This window comes from Ammospiza nelsoni, chromosome 7 (assembly GCF_027579445.1).
Source record: "Ammospiza nelsoni isolate bAmmNel1 chromosome 7, bAmmNel1.pri, whole genome shotgun sequence".
Classification (NCBI taxonomy): Eukaryota; Metazoa; Chordata; class Aves; order Passeriformes; family Passerellidae; genus Ammospiza; species Ammospiza nelsoni.
The window spans coordinates 20,096,675-20,114,778 of NC_080639.1; the positions used below are offsets into that span (position 1 = coordinate 20,096,675).

The window sequence follows — 18,104 nt, forward strand, 5'->3', positions numbered from 1 at the left end:
GAGTGGAGAGGTTGTGGTAACATGCACAGCAGTAAGTTTGGCACTGAAGACTTGCAGCTAAGACAGAAGAATGCTGTGTATTCTCAGAGATGGAGGATACAGCTCACCTGTTCTTCTGCATCTTCTGTTCTTTGCTCTACCTATTCAAAGAATAATAAATTGGTATCAGTATTCTGCTCTGTTTTCTCTAGGCACTTCAAGAATGAGATTTGAAGTATTTAAGAGATCTACTAAAGCTCAGAAATAAAACATCACTCATCTAAACCAATGGATCTTTCTGCAGTAAGAGCAAAGTTTGACCATGACAGTGTTTTCTTTGGAAACAGTTCAGCCCTGTCTCAGAAACTACAGATAAGGAACATAAATATCCATATTTGTGTGCGTGTGTGGGTAAACCAAAATAAAAATTCCAAAACAAAGCAAGGTGACTTGCTTCTTCCCAGCTCCACGTAGAATCATAGAACTACATAGATAGCAGTTGAGTTGCTTTGTGCATGCCTGAGGTATGGTCAGGAATCAATATAGAAATGCATTAAAAATAGATAATGTGCAGAAATGTCTTGCTGCTATTTTGTTTGCCTCTAAATGTTGTTGTAAATAAATGAATATGGGCAATTGGCCATGGATTATCCTTTATACTAAAAATTCAATTTGGAATAAGTTTTACAGCATACTTCATAACTTCTTTGGATTTTTAAAACTTTTTAATAACTTGGCATATGAATTTATGAGTGTGCTGTCGTACTGTCATCAAAAAGAAGATCAAAATAGTGACTAGAATAAGTGAAAAGGAGATAGAACTGGCACAAAATCTGTACAGAACAAAGAAGTTATCTTTATTATTCAAAGTACAACTCCCGTTGGGAACTTGCCTAGGTATCATATAAATCATGATGGAATAGGTCCTCTAATGAAGGACCATTATGATGGGAAGCAGGTAGTCTCCATTTGAAATAAAAAGCTAGGCACAATTATCCTGGTTGTTAGCGTGCAAGCAGCTGAAAGAGCCCTGTGTGTTATTAGGCACTTACCCTTGCTACCTGAAGTGGAATTGTCTGATAGGAAAATTGGGTGGGACTTTCTGTGGAGAAAAATGCAAATTGTGTACAAAGTTGTCTGTATGAGTCTTATGGCTGATTTTAGTGGTTTAAGGTTAAGTTTTCTTGGTAACGAAAGAAGTATTTTGGCTCTTCCTAAGGACTGTAAACTTTATTGAGCACATGCATGACAAGTAATCTGATAGCAAACTATGTCTTCTTTGCCTCCCTAGTCCCTTAAACATTGGCTGAATCCCTTCATGTAAGACAGGCATTGCTTTCACTGTTGTTGCTATGACAGATTAATATGAATGGTGAATCTGTCTTTGGAAGGCAGAAGATGAGATGCATTGTCTTTTAGTGGTCAAGTCTGATAGACATCCTCTTTTATGTGTCAGTATTGAGTCTTATAAAAGATTTTTCAAAGTGAAAATAAGTTTTCCTGAGAGAGAAAGATAATAAATAAAGGATTAGTAACTCCTACTGTGAAAGTCGAGCCCTATTTCTAATGCTAGGTTAATAGTTGGTATTTGTGATCCTAAAGGCCTATGATTCTAATGAGAGATTTGCTCCTGACTTCAGGATGATCACAGTTTTACTCCTAAGGAGCAGTTGGCCTTTCCTAGGAAAGCTAATGTATAAAATACACCCTCTGCCAGCACATCATGAATGCAACATAATGGGAAGAGGATGACACGGAATGACATCCATAACCAATAATAGCTGCTGTGAGCATCCTGTCAATGGGTGTACTAATGTTAGTCACCAGCTTGATTAATGACATGGAAACACTCACTCTTTTCTCTGAATAGTGTCTGAGTGCCTCCTGCCAGAGCAGTGGAGATCACCTTCTGCTGAGCTTATACATACATGCAGGAATGGAGCCATTATGGGTGCTTCAGTGCATTGTGTAATAGACTCTTCCAAATGAAGGGGGCTCTGAGGCACCATTCAGTCATTCAGTTTGTACCTGCCTGGATTTGTTTGCACATGTACAATCAGCTGGCTCGCAGACCAAGGGGTGCCTTGTGGCTTTAAGCTCAGCAATGGCTGTAGTCTGTGTTACAGAATTTTTCTGTCAATATAAAAGAGAAAACAAGACTCGTACTAAAGATGGCCTCAGAATTTCTTTGCAATGATCCTCCCTGAGAAACTTGAAGTTTCTTGATCAAAAATGGGAAAACACTTGAAGAAATATGTATGCGTGGTAGAGAGAATGTGAGAAAGCAAGAAAAGGATTTCATTGAATAATTTCCAAAAAGTAAAAAAGAATTATTTATATCAAACCAGAGGGAGACAGAACAGTAGTGTGAGGGGACAGAATCCTTTTACTCTCTGAAAGTACTGGAAATTTTACTCAAGACTGGGCAGAGTTCTGCATTGTGGTATTAGATGTCAACATCCTGAGAGTCAGCTTGGCACAGTGAGACTACTTCATTGCCTCATTTCATGCTAGTGTGTTTCAGACTGTGTGCTAAATATGTCCAGAACTTGGCTTTTTATTCTATGTGAAATAGATTAAATTCTCCTATTTTGACAGGGAATATCTTTAGCAGTATGCCCTGAAATGCCTTGGGGATTCAAGCTGTCCCTTAAGCAATGCTGCAGACGATGCAGGTTTGATTTTTTTTCTCTCTAATATATGAACTGTGACACTAGATTCATCCTGGCATACATCTGTCAGACCAGACTGAAAGCATTCAGTTAGAGCCACTTCATTACCAGCACAGAGCCAACAAATAGGGGACAATCTAAAAAAGGGGGATTGAAATATAGCATAGATGAGAAATATATCTCAAAATAAGGTCATAATGGAGGATATAAATTGCACAGCAATCCAGACAGCAACAGGACATCCTCAAAATATGCTACAGCATCTGCATGCTGATACTGACTTTTACAGATATGCAACAAATGTGGATTGTTTGTGAAATGAACAGCTATAGGTCAAGATGTAACATAACAGAAAAAACAACTTTGCAAATATAAATATTTATTATTAGTGGACTGTAATTGCTTCCTACTAAAATTGGTAAGAATTATGAACCCAACCCCCTTTAGTACTTATTGGAGAATTAGAAGGCTAATGAGAGAGTGTAGCAAAAAAACCTCTTCTGCCTTCTAGAAAAATCAGCAAAACTAGACCATAATGAAGAATACTCTTGTGTATTGAGAGCTACTGGGCTGCAGATCCACCACTAAAAATCTCTAGTGCTTGATACTGAACCAAGAAAAGAAAAATACAAAATGAAAAATCCTGCACTGGCTGAAGGACGTGCAGAATTCTTTCCCATCTCTATTTGTTTTGATTGTTAATGCTTGTGTGAAACACTGCTGAACTGCCATACAGCAAATTCTCAGCAAGAGATTAATGTGTCTGGTTTGATCTTCGAGCTCCTTTGATAAGATGCAGGTAAGAGTTAATGTCATCTCTACATATTGTGGCATGTTTAACATCTGCTATTCCTTTCTGGGTTTGCTCGCTGTTTCAGTACTTAACTTATGACCTTTTCTTTTTTTAATTTAGCCATTGATTACACCCCAGGATATGTGATTCATTTGAACTGCAAAATCCCTATTTCTTGTGGTACTAATAAGCATTGTGCCTAGTGAAAGCTGTGGCAGAAGAGAAAAGGAGGAAGCCTAACAGTCTTGACACTGTCTTTTGTCTGTGTTGCAGCAAGGGGAGAAGGAAGATGTATAGGAATTGTCTTATCATCGTGCACATATATACATGTACATAAGCATTTTTAGTTGTTTGTCTAATCCCTTGGATGCTTTTTCAATGCCTGTCTTAACCCTTTGTCCTTGAAGTAAGCAAGGAAAAACTATATGACAGGCATTTAATTTTTTTCTTTCTCAAGAACAGCTAGTGTCTCTTGTGCTGAGAAGAAAATGGGACTTTGTGGAAAGCCAAATTTCAATTAACACATCAAAGGGCAGTTTGTGGTGTTCTGCCTATAACTAGGATTTAACTGAGTTGCAGGACTCTGGGAATTTTGTGTTTTCCTATAGGCTCACTTACTGCATTCCTGCCTCACCTACTTTTCTGCTCTTCCTCTGCTTCTCTGAAGGGGACAGATGAAAGCAGTATAATCTTGTTGAATATGGTTCTTGCTGATGAATTAGATGAAGCTGCTGGGAACAGTCTAGGAATACAATTTGGTGAAAAAAAGAGATGAGATACAAAAAAAATCCCTTATGATACCATTCATTCTGTATGCAGTATTATACCATATTGGTGGAAAAATGGGAAGGCCTAAAACTCAATTTCACTTTGAGCTGGTTTAAAAAGAAGCAATTCTACATACATTGCAGCCACAAAAACATATTTATAAGCACAGACTTTTACTTTCTAGGTAGCAACTGCACAGCTGTATACATTTGATTTTTTGCATGCATAAGAACTTACTTTTACAGGCAAACTATTGTACTTTCTTCTCAGTATTACCCAAACAGTTATGCTAATTCTTACATTATGTAGTTCATCTCTTTTCTTTGTGCTTTAAACCAGCTTGGGGAGGGGGAGAAAATCCTACATTTTGGCATGCAGGACAATCAAAAATCCAATCCAGAAAATTGAAAAGTCATTGGTGTGTCAGTGTTCCTGCAATATCCTCCAGCTCACATTTTTGTATTGTAAAAGCCCAGCATGCAATTGTGTGTTAAGATTGGAAATTAAAGCTAATCTCCTCAGTTATGCCTTATGAATGCTATACACCAAGTGAAGCAATAGTATTTTGCTTTCTTGTCTTGCTAGTTTAGTGAATTCTTTCAAAGTTCTTTTTCACCTTGTAGAGTCTGGGAAACACACAAAGAATTAAACACACCTGCCTACAGAGATGGGAAAGAATTACATTGATCTTGGATCAATTACCACTTAGTGTAGTTCTAATAATTCACATATTTTGGAAAGCTTGATGGGGATCTTGGTAATATAGAAACTGCTAAAGCCTTTGACCATGCATCCCATATTTTGCACCAGATGTCTGTGGTTTACTGACTTGTTTTCTTTCATCCCACTGCAGGCCAGTAGTAGGAGTTGGATTCTTTTCTTGATTGGTGAGTTTAAAACAACTGAAAACCTTCTTATGCTATGTACATTTTGTAAACTACAAGCTTGGTTTGAAAACATAACCATTTTAGAGTTTTAGGCAAGTAATTTTAAATAAATAATTTAAAATGTTACTCTGGAACAGAATTTTTTTCATGCTTAGAAAAATGGAAGAGGCCTTTTTGATATGTATGAAAAATGGAAAAAGAAACATGCATTTTTAAAAAATTAACTCTTATAAATAATCTAAAAGTTTATTAGTAGTTATGAAGATTTCAACATAAGTGATGCTTTGGTTTCTTTAGCAGGGATTGCATGAGTTCTTGGGATGGAAGTGTCACCAGATCAGCTGTGGCTATAGCTTGACACTCTGTGTCTGTGCATGTGCATAGCTTGATGTGATCTGAGGAGCAGTAACAGTGGTACCTAAAGCTGCTCTGGATAAACACAGGGTTCTGGTGACAGCATCTTAAGTACAGGAGAAAAGCTCTTGTGCAGGTTATGTTTATAATGCCACCGTATTCCTGAGGTGCTGACAGAGCTTCATTCACAGTTTTTCTGTGGGTTGTTTTTCTGTATTTCACGTTTCATTTCTCTTTCTTGATGAAAATCATTGACATGAGTTCGCTTTAAATAAGGACGTTAAGAATTAACATCATAATAACTTCTAGTACCCTAGTCATTTTAAAAGAATTCAAAATCTTAATTTGACTTCTTAATGGTCATAAAAGTTATGTTTTGGACAATAGAATTGTATTTTAAGAAATAATGTAATTAATACAGAATAATTAATTTTGATACATATATGTATAAAAAGCGCTAAAGGGAGTTTTCTTTTTTTTTATTATTATCTGAATTTTTATTTTATGTGGAGATTTGTTTTATTTTACTAAGGCCCTGGCTCCCCAGTTGTAACAGTTGTCCTGCTTGATCTGTAGCAACCAAGTTAAATGAAACAGGTTCTCCAGTCATGAAATCATCACAGTGGGGGAAAAAAAGAAAAAAGACAAAAAAGAAAAAAGAAAAAAAAAGGAGGTCCAGTCTATCCCTGTTGTGGCAGGAAATGGGTAACTAGGTCAGCCCTGACAGATGTTTGTATAGGCTGCTGTTAAAAACCACAAATGAAGGGAGTTCCACAACCTCATAAATCTATTCCATCTAATCTAGACTTTAGGTTAAAAGGATTTTTTTTGTTGCTGTTGTTTCACTTTTCATATCTAGACTACTCTTCTTTGATGCAAATTGAACAGTTACTTGTTATAATTCATTGTGTACAAAGGTCATGACTTTCTGTGTGCAGCTTTTTACGCATTTTACACCGTCTTCCTTTTTCTGAGGAAGCAAAGCCTCATTTCTTCAACCTTTCCTTGTAAGTCACATACTCAAAATATCATTCCTGTTGATTTCATTTCTACTCCATCGAAATTGTTGAAATTGTTCTTAGAGTGCATTGCCCAAAATTGCACAGAATGCTCCAGCTGAGACCTCAGCAGCACTGAAGACTGCAAAATAATTAGGTCCTGCATCTCACATACTGCACACTTCCTAATACATCTTGGAACATGAAATGCCTTTCTGCAAGATCATCATGTGGACTCATATTTAGTTTGAAATCCACTTGAATCTTCCTATCCTTCTTTGCAATCCTTTTGCCTTGTTAATGAATCATCAGGTTATATTATTATACTCTGTCTTATTTTTCTCAATTTCAGTCTGTCTAGTATGAGCTTATTGCAGTTGTAGTTTCTCACATTATCTAAATATTTTGGATTCTGATCTGCTTACCTGTGTTTGCAACCCCCTTCCAAACTTTTTGCAAATTTTACAAGGTTACTCCTTTCTCTATTTTCCAAACTGTTCAATGAAAATTTGAGTAGAATAGGATGGATGAGAAGTCCCTGAAGGATGTTACTGCAGTACCATCTTACTCTGTCAGAAAACTGTTAAAAAATACTTTTTGGAAGAAATACTTAACTACTTGTGTGTAAATTGTTACCTGACTTTGTCTCCACCATTTTTTCTATTATTGACAAAATTAGAGAGAACCCAACTAAAGACTTTGTTAAAGTATAGATACCACATTTACTGCTTCCTTCTTATTCAATAGGCCTGCTGGCCTTTCTAGGAAGGAAACTGGATAGGTTTCACACAATAATGATCCTAAAATTACATTTTAAATATACTATGACAGTATCTCTGAGATGTATGGTTATTTATGAGAGGCCAATGGCATTTTGTTTTCTTAGGCAGTATTTTCATCATTTCTAGTCTTCTTCGACCTCTCTTGCACTTCATGAATTCTCAAAAAACCCAAACCAAAACAATGACCCCCTCAGAGCACCCTCTCCCTGCTCCCATCCCAGAATCATGATTCAGAGATTATTTTATCTTTTAAGTGCTCCAGGGTAATTTTTAGCACATTTTCCTATGGAAACACAGTTTATACAATCCCACATATGACCAGTCAGGCCACACCATGCCTTTTGAACTTGTTGCTTACTCTCCAACTGAAGCGGACCAAATAGTTGTGGTCTCAGAGACACCACATTTCTAAAGATTTTGTGAAAATAAGCAGGTAAATAGAGAGCCTACCATGGCAACAAGGAATTCAGTGTAAATGAAACCCTGATATCAGGTACTGGAAAACTCACAGAAGAATGTTATGAATATTCCAGCCATAAATTTCAGTCATACTTTTTGCTCTGGGCTAATGCAGTCAAGAGACACGAGGATACAGGGAGGCTGGCTTTATCCACTGCTTTCTGAACTACGTGTTTAAATCAGCAGGATTGGAAACTGGCATTTTTTAATATTGCTTAACACATTCCTTCCCTTTTCTGGTCTGTGTGTCTTAGACCTTTGTTGAAATTAATTGCTTTGCATGTCTGACACTAAGATATTTTGTAGACAAATTAGGCAAATAAGCTTTGTGTATTTCAGAATTCTTCATCTCACATTATTTGCTGTCTCTTACTTAGATATTCTTTTACTTAGATCCTTTCCTAGATTAACTCATATAGCCTCTTAGCCTTCATCCTTTGTTCCTTGTGTGGGTTTCTAGTTTCCAGTGTGTTACTATGCTTTTAAACTCCTTTTTAGGTTCTTGTTTTCACTGTTTGTGTGTGATTCCTTTCTGTTTTTCAGTTAACCAAATAGCTCCTGATGAAGCCTTGCTGCTCTCTTCCAGTGCTTACTTTACATCAGGGTAGTCTGCTGTCGTGCCTTTAATACACTTCTTTCAGTAACTGTGGGCTCTCCTATGCTCCTATTTCCTTATGAATTTCTTCCAAAAGATCTACCCACCCGTTCATTCCGTAAGCCAAGAAGAATCCACGTTTGGAAAGCCATACTCTTTCTGTCACTCTATGCTTTCTTTGGCATCATTAATTTTATTGTTTTGTGATCAGTTTCGTATTTATGTCTTCCACCTTTGTCTCATTAGGAAGCATTAACTGATGAGCTAAATATGCAAAACAGCCTTTCCTCTCTTATCTCTTCAACTGTCTCAGTACCCTGAAAGAAAGATTGTTCTAAATCTGCTGACTATGGGGCTGTTATCTTTTTTTTGGAGGTGTGCTTGGACAGAACAAGGGGTAGGACGCTGAACTGAGTGGGTGTCAGAACAGTTGGAGCAAAGCAGCTCCCCTATTCCCAGCACAGGGGGCATTGCAGAATGATGCAGCAGACCAGCTCATCTGGAGCTGGAAGGGAACAGAGGCAGAGAATCTGTAATTAGAATACTGTTATTTTAGCATCTAATATTTAATTATCTGTCAGGCTTATCGCTGGTGTTTTGTGGCTAAAATTTGAAGGCCTTATTCAGCAATTACAAAAAAACCCCAAACCAACAACCCTAAACTGGTAAGCCTGTTGCCTGAAAAAAGCATCAAGACATGCCCCATTGCTATTGGAAACCATATACAGATGTGGCTCTCTGCAAACACTGTCTGTCTCTAATGGCTTAAAATCAAAGGCAACAAAATAAGCTCCAGGCAAGACAGATACTTCAGGAAAGAAGATGTAAGGTGTAAAGAGTGAGACAGAACTATGAAAGACGTGTGGGAAAGCATAAGCTTAAAAAAACACGGAGAGGAAGCCTGACAGATAAGAGGGGCCTGTTTACCTGACAGCAACATTGTAAAAGGAATAATCTGAGTGTAGAAAAAAATTGCAGGGAAGAGCAGACAAGTAGATTGCAAGGGACATGGGAAGGAAAGTAATATAATAAAATGAAAACAGACAGATGGGGAGAAAGAAAATGAATGTAGCATCCATCCAGACTTTTTTATTTCTTCACCAGAGAACATTTAAAACCAAATTATTTTTTACTAAAATGACATAAACAAGAAGATTGTAAAACTGCCCTTGAATCTGACTGGAATGTAGCTAATAATCAAAGCAGCTAGAGCTGGAGTAGAAAGAAATATTTGCATGGCAAAAAAAAAAATCCCCCAAATTCTATTTAATTTTCATGTTTGGTGTGACAGGCAGTTGTGTGCAGGCTTCTTGGAGATTTGGAACAAAAATCATTATAGCAGAGGTGGATCACTGAATCTGACTAATGGTGATGATATTAAAGGTATAATAATTGCAGTTTATGACAATTACATAAATGATAAAAATATAACTGTGTTTACACAGTGTTTGTGTCTAGTTCTTAAACGTAGGCCTAATGTGATAACATTGTTTTCATTTTAGCTTCTCTGCATCTTGATAAGCTGGTAGGGAAGATATTTTTGCTAGTGTATTATTTATGCATGTTTTTGTTACCTTGCAACTCAGAGTTGCTGGCAAGTGTCATATTAAAAAATTGTAGAGCTTGTAGTGCAGTATATGGCTTAAGAATACAGTTCTAATTCAGTGAGTCTCTGAGTTGATTTAATTGAGTTCAAAACAACTTTTTCCTATAAAAGTGTTATTGCACTAAACCAGTTTTAGAAAACTTTAACTAAACTTTAAAATCAATGTTAGTACAATTGCAACATTCCTATTTGCTCATAAATAGAAATGCTTCATGAGAAAACAGGTGCAGAAGCTGTTCCAAGCTGAGATAGTGTTCTATCACAGCAATGCACTTGCTGCCACAGTCACGTGGCATTTTACACTGTAGTTGTGCCAAAACTGCATTCTGAATCTTATGACCTACAGAATACAGACTGGAAGATTCTAGTCATTATCCCAACCCAGACTGGCCAGGTGCATGTTGGTCTGATCCAGGGAGTGTCCATACATGTCCTAACATGTGCTGTGTTAGGTGAAGGGAGGACAGAGTCTTTGAGCTACAGACTTCCAGCATTCACCAAGACAGAAGACAGCATTTTTTTTCTGTTATGTTTTTGCAGCATATTATATTACATATAACCTAGAAATGTCATAAATACATCATTTTGATGATGAAATAATTTCAGCATTTTCTACACAAGGTGCTATACCAGTGTGTCTCCTTAGTTGCAAGAATATTTTTCTACTATGTTAATTAAATCAGATTGGCTGCTAGTGTTGGCATAGTTATGGGATCTGTGTAGGTCTTTCTATATATGGGGTAGGTGAGTGCATGTGTATACATATTTTTATGTATAAAATTCATAAATATTGGCAAATATGCAGTGAGGCATACTTAAAGCATACTTAAAGGCATACTTAAAGGCATACTTAAAGGCATACAAAAGCTTTTGCTTTAAGAAAATAGTGCTGTGGGTCTATTATCCAGTGCTAGGCTGACAAGGAACTAACAAAGAATTTGAAACCTCCATTTCACTGGCATCACAAATAATTGAGGGGATAAATCAAAGGATACTAAGTCTTGGTTGCTCTACTGTCTTGTGCCAAGTCCAAGGAGATGGAAGAAGCTATATGTAAAATAAATACCAAAAGCATCAGAGGTAGGGACCCTAATGATCTCTGACTCCTGGTATTTCCCCAGTTTGTAGCTGACAGACTGATTTAAGTTTGGAAGTATATGGTTTAGCATATAGTTTAGAGCATATAGTTTACTACTTTGCAAGGATATTGTAATTTCTTATAACACTTAATTTTCCTTCCTAAAAGAACCAGCCTGCTAAATCAATTTCCTCTTCTACCTCTACTTCCAATCATCTTGTGAATTGGAGGCCTTCCTTCTAATTACTGACATAATTTAAAAATGGTCTTATTTGGAACCTCTGTGTAAACATACATTATTCATATAATCAGTTACCTGGCATGGTCAGTCACTACACCTTGGTATTGCACCATCTGCTGCTTGCATGAAACCTAAGCCTGCTAATAGCAAACTGACTTTGGTGGGAAAAACACAAGATATATGAGTGATTAACAACATGTAATATTTGATGTTATTAGGTACAAATCTTTCATAAGGACACCAAAATGTATTTGGTGCCTATGAACTATGATGGTCTCGGAACAGGGAAGGAACTGCCATATCTCTGTAACTTGCCCCTCAGTCACAGTGTATTCTTCCTTAAGAACATGTGGGATAAACTCTGGATTTTATGTGTAATGTTTGAGATTATGTCTCTTTGTTCTCTAAAGGATGTATGTGAAATTTTGTAATTGACATTTGATCCGAGTGCACAGTAATCTTTATAGATGTAAGGTAAATGTCTCCAAAAACTTATTCCTGCTGTAATCTTCCTTATTGTCACTATTCAGACCATTATTCTTTAAGCACCTTCCTTTGCTGCTAGTTAACTTTTCTTACTTCCTAGAGATTGTGAACTTACTGTGATAAAAGTTTCTTGCATAGATAATTCCAGTGACAAAATTGAAAGCTCTTAGAATTTTAGTGCTTTTAAGGATTTTGTTGCTTACCTTTTTTTCATCTTTGGAATAAGGAAAATTACTTATACTCTTCTGTTCTTCAACTGTCCTCAATTAGAGAGTTACTACTGCCATAAACATTGCTAACTTTCATTTGACACATTCTTATGAGAAAATCAGCACACAGGGATCTTACTCCTCTCTGTTCTGATCTGAGTTTTGAGGTCCTCTTCCTCAGGAATTAGCAAAACTAAATGCGTTTTCTGGGACTTCACCTGGAATCAAGTTTTCCTATGTAGGTAGGTGTGTGGCACCTTATTCATTGTTATCCAGAGCAATCCCACTAAAAGTTGATTCCCTCTACCTACTACCTCAAGTTATGCCTGATGTTAATGGTATGCAGTGTTCACATAAACCTTGATAAAAACGATTCTGTTTCTAAGAACTAGAAGGCAAAGAGAAAGATTTAATATATATTATATTTTAAAGAAATAATTAGTAATACTTAGTACTATTTGTGTTGGATTGAATATTGATTATTTTGGGCAGGTATGATGCTGACTGAGTGCTCACCACTGTGAGAGAAAGGCCATCTCTCTGGCCACTGGATCATAAAGTTTTATTGCAAAATAAAGACAAGGCATTCAAGGAAAAGCATTATGTACATTTACGATACTATTTGATATAGGAAGTCTTTTGAAATTTGAAATTTCTGAAAAGTACTAAGGAATATGTTCTCTTCTGCCATGATACTATTAAATTCGTAACACTGAAGCAATGTGGCTTACAAATAAAGGGGTACATTAAAATCAGTGTCAGCTCTAACTCAGTATGAAAGTAGGTTTTCTGTAAACTAAAGAGAGGAATATACCCAACTCCATGTACTCTTGAAGTTATATATGTTGTCTCTTCTGGAGATGATCTATATAATTCACACTCTGCTTTCAATCTCTACTTCAACAATGCACGAAACCAAGAGATACAGCTCTACTATATTACAAAATGCAGACTCAACCCATATTTTGCAGCAGATACTGTGCTCTGCTGGGAAGTCATGCAGCATGTGCCCACTTACTCCTGGTCCCTTGATGAGGTGTTGTCTAACATATTATGAGATGGCAAAGATCTGATTATTTTTCATAGTGTTAATGAAAATGTAAAAGACACTTCAGCATTTTTGTAATATTTAATCTGCATGTCTGATAGGGGAAGTAATGAATGGGATCTTCTTCATGATGTCCTGTTCCCCTAATCAAATAATGCTTTATTTGAACAAGTCTCAACTGTGTCAGTGGAATGATTTGTAGGCAACCGTTTGTAAGCAAAACTGGAAGAAAGAATGCTTGCTTACGTATGGTTTTGTAAGGATAGCAGGGGTTTGTATTAAGTGGATGCAAAGGGCTATAAATTAAGAGACAATTTCTTTCAGTTACTGCTTTTTACTTGGCAGATTTTAGAAGCAGCATGCTGCAGCATGATATGTTCATCAGGAAACCAGGTGCATGTTCACTTATGCTATCATATGGATTGTGGGATTATGAGTATGTTTTAGTTTCTACCTAGCAAGAATATTCTATACAGCTGCTAAGTATTAATACAGTCAGAGTGAACCAGCACTGTTTTACTTCACTCCCAAGTATTGGAAATTTCCTGATGTAATTTGCTTACATAAAGTCTTTAGGATCAAGTCCTTAAAAGCAATTCCTTGTTGAAATATCAGATCACCTCTCTGCAAAACAAACAAAAAAAAAATCTATCTATAGCTATCTATATTTATCTATCTATCTATATATATATATATTAGCTGTTACTAGATATATGCCCTGGAACTGATTTGTTTATCAAGTAAACATACTAATTTTTACTTTAAGTTAATACCAAACTGCAAGGAAACTTCCAGCTATGCTGTATACTTGTGGGAGGTGAAGATCTTAGATAATTTCACAGATGTCACTTTAAAAGGAAGAGACAGACTTAGTAATATGTGTGTTGTGCAGAGAGCTGCAATCCAACATTAGTAATCTATTCCTGTCATTCTCAAATAGAGGAGAAAGTAGGTTAGTAGATGGACAGGATGTCTCCACACAGCAACCACAAAATAAGCGCCATGCCTGAATGATGAAGATATTCTTCATATACACAAAGTGCAATATATCTGCAACTCCTGATTTTTTGTAAGTAATCATAGTAATTTTTATCCCTGTTATATATCTAAATATATATAAAATATATTTACCAGTTGCACTGGTAAGTTAAAAGGCTTTGTTTCAGAAGTGACTTTTACATTCTCAGTCATGATTATGTTAATTTTAAGGAAGGAATAACTGAAAAATTCGGCTAAGTTTGCAATTTAGTCTCTAAACTCAAGGCAGAGAGGGAAGTTTTGAAATTTGCCAGGTCGGCGCTGGTGCCCACCAGGGAGCCCCAGCCTGGTGGTTGTAGCGGGTGAGGCGGTGGGCCTGGTAAATGGCTCCTGCCCGACTTCCAGTTCACCCGGTGGGAGCTCCCGCTCCTCAGCGAAGCGGGTTGCGGCTGGCGGCCAAAGCCTTCTCTCTCCCTCGGGGCATCGGCTTCTCCCGAGTACCCCCGAGTCTCTGCTGCCACACCGTCCTGTCCGGGAGAAGAACGCTGAGACGCGGCAGGCGCCCGAGAGCGCCCGGAGATGCTGCCTGAACAGCGTTCACCTGGACCGCGCAGGGAAGAGCCCGCTCAGCCCCGCCGCTGCCGCCCGCACTCTCGCAGCGGCGGGCCGGGCTCGCCCCGCGCGGCCGCACGCCGGGGAGGTGCCGGGCGGCGCGGCCCCGGCCCCGGCAGCCGCGCGTACCGTCTCCGCCGCCGCCGCTCCCGCCCCCGCCGCCCCGCCCCGACACCACCATGGCCGTGGCGGCGGGGCGCGGGGGAAGGCGAGGCGACACGGGCGGACCGCGCCGCCGAGGAAACCGAGACGGAGGGGAACGGCGCGGCCTCACGGGAGCTAGCTCCGGCCGGGCCGGGGCGGCCAACGGAGGGCCGCCCGCGGCGCGGAAGGTGCGCGCTTGGGCAAGGCGGGGAGGTATCGCCGCGGGACGGGCATGCACGGGGAGAGGGGTCAGTCGGTGGGCGGCTGCGAGCCGGCCCGGGGTCGGAGCCCGGAGGCGGGAGCAGCCGGCGCGCTCGGGCCGCGCGGCGCAGCGGGGCCGGGGGCAGGTGCGTGCGCGGCTGGCGCCGCTCCCGCCGGCCGCCCCTGGGCGGCTCCGGCTCGGCGGGGCTCGGCTGGGCGCCGGCGGAGCGCGGCGCTCGCTCGGCTCGCGATCGTGTTTGCGCATGACCCCTCCCCGCCTGCGCCCTCCCCTCCCCTCCCCGGCGGCAGCGGCGGCGGCGGCGGGGAAGGTTGGCCTCAGACACAGGCGGCTGCTCGGCGGCGGCGACGCAGTGCAGAGGTGCGGGCAGGTTGCGCTGGCCCCGCGCCCCGTCTCTCCCGCGCCCCGCCTGCCTCCGGAGCTCGCTCCCAGCCGGCGGCCTCCCCGCGCCGGTGTCGGGCCGGCCCCCCGGCCATGAGCACGGCGCTGGGTGTCCCCCCGCCGCGCCGCCTTCCCCGCCGCCCCCGGCGGCTGCCGGGCTCCAGGAAAGTAGCTTGATGAGTGTCCAAAGTAGCAGTGGAAGTTTGGAGGGGCCGCCATCTTGGTCCCGGCTCTCCACGTCCCCACCGAGCCTGCAGGGCTGCTCCGCGGCGGCGGCGGCCTCCCAGCTGCACGGCGCGCCGCCCGGCAAGCCGGCCAAGGAAGGTAACCAGCGCGCCGCGGGGCTGCGCGGGGGGCCCGGCCCTTGGGGAGGGGCCCAGCCACCGCTGCCGGAGGCCGGTCCCGGGCCGCTGGGAAGCGGCGGCGGGAGAGGCCGGTGCCCCCGGCGGCGGCGCGGGGTCAGCGCTGGGCCCGGTGGTGGTGAGCGGAACCTCGGTCGCTGGGCGAGCGGGGCCCCGCCGCCCCCGCCCGCTCGTCAGCGCCTCGTTGTTACCCCCCGCGCCGGGCCGCGGAGGGGGACCCGCCGTGCTCCCTCCGTCCCCGGGCCGTCCGCCCGCCGCAGCCGCTCGCGTCTCCTCGGGCGGCCTCTCGCCGCGTCCTCCCCGAAATAGGCTCCCCTCCGCCAGCGGCTAAGTAGAAGTGCTGCGCCGGAGGATGCAGCCGCTCTTGCTGGAGGGAGTTGGGCACTTTTGGCATCATGGAGGTGGGAAGAGAGGGGCCGGAGGTTCGTCCCCGTGGGGAAAGCGCCCTGGGGGGCGGCCGGTTTTGCGGCCAGAAGTGACAGGGCGCCTTGCGGCCGCCACGGAATGACTGCAACTTTCTCCTGTCCTCCATCACGCCTTCGATGATAATATTTTTCTCCTCCCTCCCCTGCTCCTCCCCTCTTGTGTTACACCGACAGCGACAGCAGGGTGTTGTGGGTGTTTGCAGGGAATATCTGTATGAAGGTTATGAGCAAACAAGTCCCTTCGCTGTTCCCTTTCGGGTATTGTCTGCTTTTCCTCCTTGTGTTGTGTTGCCACAAGATGTAGCAGTTATACAGCTAGTGAGTTTCTCGGCGCTTTTAGCTAAAATAACTACTTGCTGAACGCCAGTTAGTGGCGGAGGAGAACTTTTATGCACAGATACTTGCATACCGAGCAGTTGTATAATTTTAATTGATTTGCCCCAGATTAATGAATACCATGTAGCGTTTCTTGTAGCATCTAAAAAACGTCATCGCCCAAGCAGGAAACTTGCTAACTTAAAATAGAAATAGTTGCGAAGATGGAGAGTCTTTGTTTTTTAAGTCTTCCTGTGGTTGCTTGCTTGCTTGTTTTTTGGTTTTCTTGTTTTTTTTTTTTTTTTTTTATTTGGTTGATAAGCAATGTAGGGACTTGGTAACAGGGACTCCACATCCTGAAAATGTATAATGCAGTCTGGTTTCTCCATTTTCCACACCAGTAGTTGTCAGACTTGTATCACTCTGTGTCACTTTTGCACACGCTCCTGCAGGTAGATTGACATGAAATGCTCTAGAAAATACCTGGGAAGGAATTATGGTATATGTTAAAGATGCTGAGTAAAGTGGCAGGCATTTTGTGCTCATCTTCTCTGGGAAGGGAAAGCTGTTAGAAAAACCACCAGCAGCAGCCAAATTCATAGTTTTAAGTTTATTGAGAGCAGGTTTTTTCACTGTTGCAACTTTTTTTATGAATATCCATGCAGGTAATATGTATATGTAGGATATTTTTGGATGTATTTCATATACCTGCCATACAAATTTGAAATTATTATTGAAATATAAATTATGTATCTATTTATTTTAACAGAAAATGGTGGTCCTTGAGTAGCTCTGTTGAGACAAGAGAAATATGTTTGGTGAAGCTCATTTTTAATATGATGATTATGCTGTTTACATTTTTCTTTCTTACAACTCACGCTGTTGGATTTTTCTGGGTACTGTAATTTTTGTCCTCTAATACAGATTGTGGGTTAAAAGTAATCAAAACCTTGGTGTTTGCTTGGTTCTGTAATGTGTTGTATTTGCATGGTGTTCCTGGGTTATGTTCAAATTGTATGTCCTCGCTAGGTAGCTCTCTTTGAAAATAAGCAAAAGCTGCCATGCTTGGGTTCATGTTTTGCATTCATGCTTGTGGGATGTTATCAAGGCATCTTACTTTATGTATATATGTTTTACAAAGAAATATCTTGCCAGAAATCAATAGGCCCTGAAATAAAAATACATTAGTATGTTCATAGACATTGGCTTATATACGTGAAAGATTGATGCCAGCTCAAACTATTAAGCAAGGAATATTTGCAGTGCTGTGTGTTTATGGGAGTCTGGGCCATTATCAATGCTGAACTTGTGATACCTGGTGATGTTAATGGAGCCTGTGAGTTCTGGAGCAGTGCACAAGGCTGCTGGCCCATACTGGATCACAGCTGCATTGCTGCTGGTGCCAGTTTTGAGTGGGTAATATTTACTGATACAGCGCTTTTGGCACTTGTGCAGAGCTTCTTTCCCAGCCCGGCCTTCTTGTTTGTGGATTAAAATCCCTTTGGTTGGCTTTGGTGAGAGTTATGTCCCTGTTGCCTTTGGAAGTGCAGACCTCCACAGAGTGTACCACGTGTGCTGTGGTTGGTCTGACCTCACCTATGAAGGTCTGGTATCAGCTCACGTGTCTCACATGGGCATTTGAACATTCTGGTTTATTCAGAACAGAAACCCTCAGTATCTTGATTTAGGAAATTCTAAAAATATTTTTGGAA

General features: G+C 41.1%; 1 protein-coding gene across 4 annotated transcripts in view; it reads left to right on the forward strand.

The window, feature by feature from the left end:
• The window catches only part of TLK1 (tousled like kinase 1), an 88,819-nt gene that overhangs the window by 5,661 nt on the left and 65,054 nt on the right, over positions 1–18,104 (forward strand). Inside the window, exon 1 of one of the 4 annotated variants that reach the window (XM_059475457.1) lies at positions 5,079–5,099. The exons of 1 other annotated variant lie outside the window; for it this stretch is intronic. Coding sequence is in view for 1 of the 3 variants with exons in the window: in XM_059475456.1 (XP_059331439.1) it covers positions 15,467–15,614 (148 nt within the window). In the remaining 2 variants the exon portion in view is untranslated. Of the gene's footprint in view, positions 1–5,078; positions 5,100–14,705; positions 14,878–15,288; positions 15,615–18,104 lie in introns of those variants that run through there. 2 more of the 4 variants (XM_059475458.1, XM_059475456.1) reach the window with 2 other exon arrangements.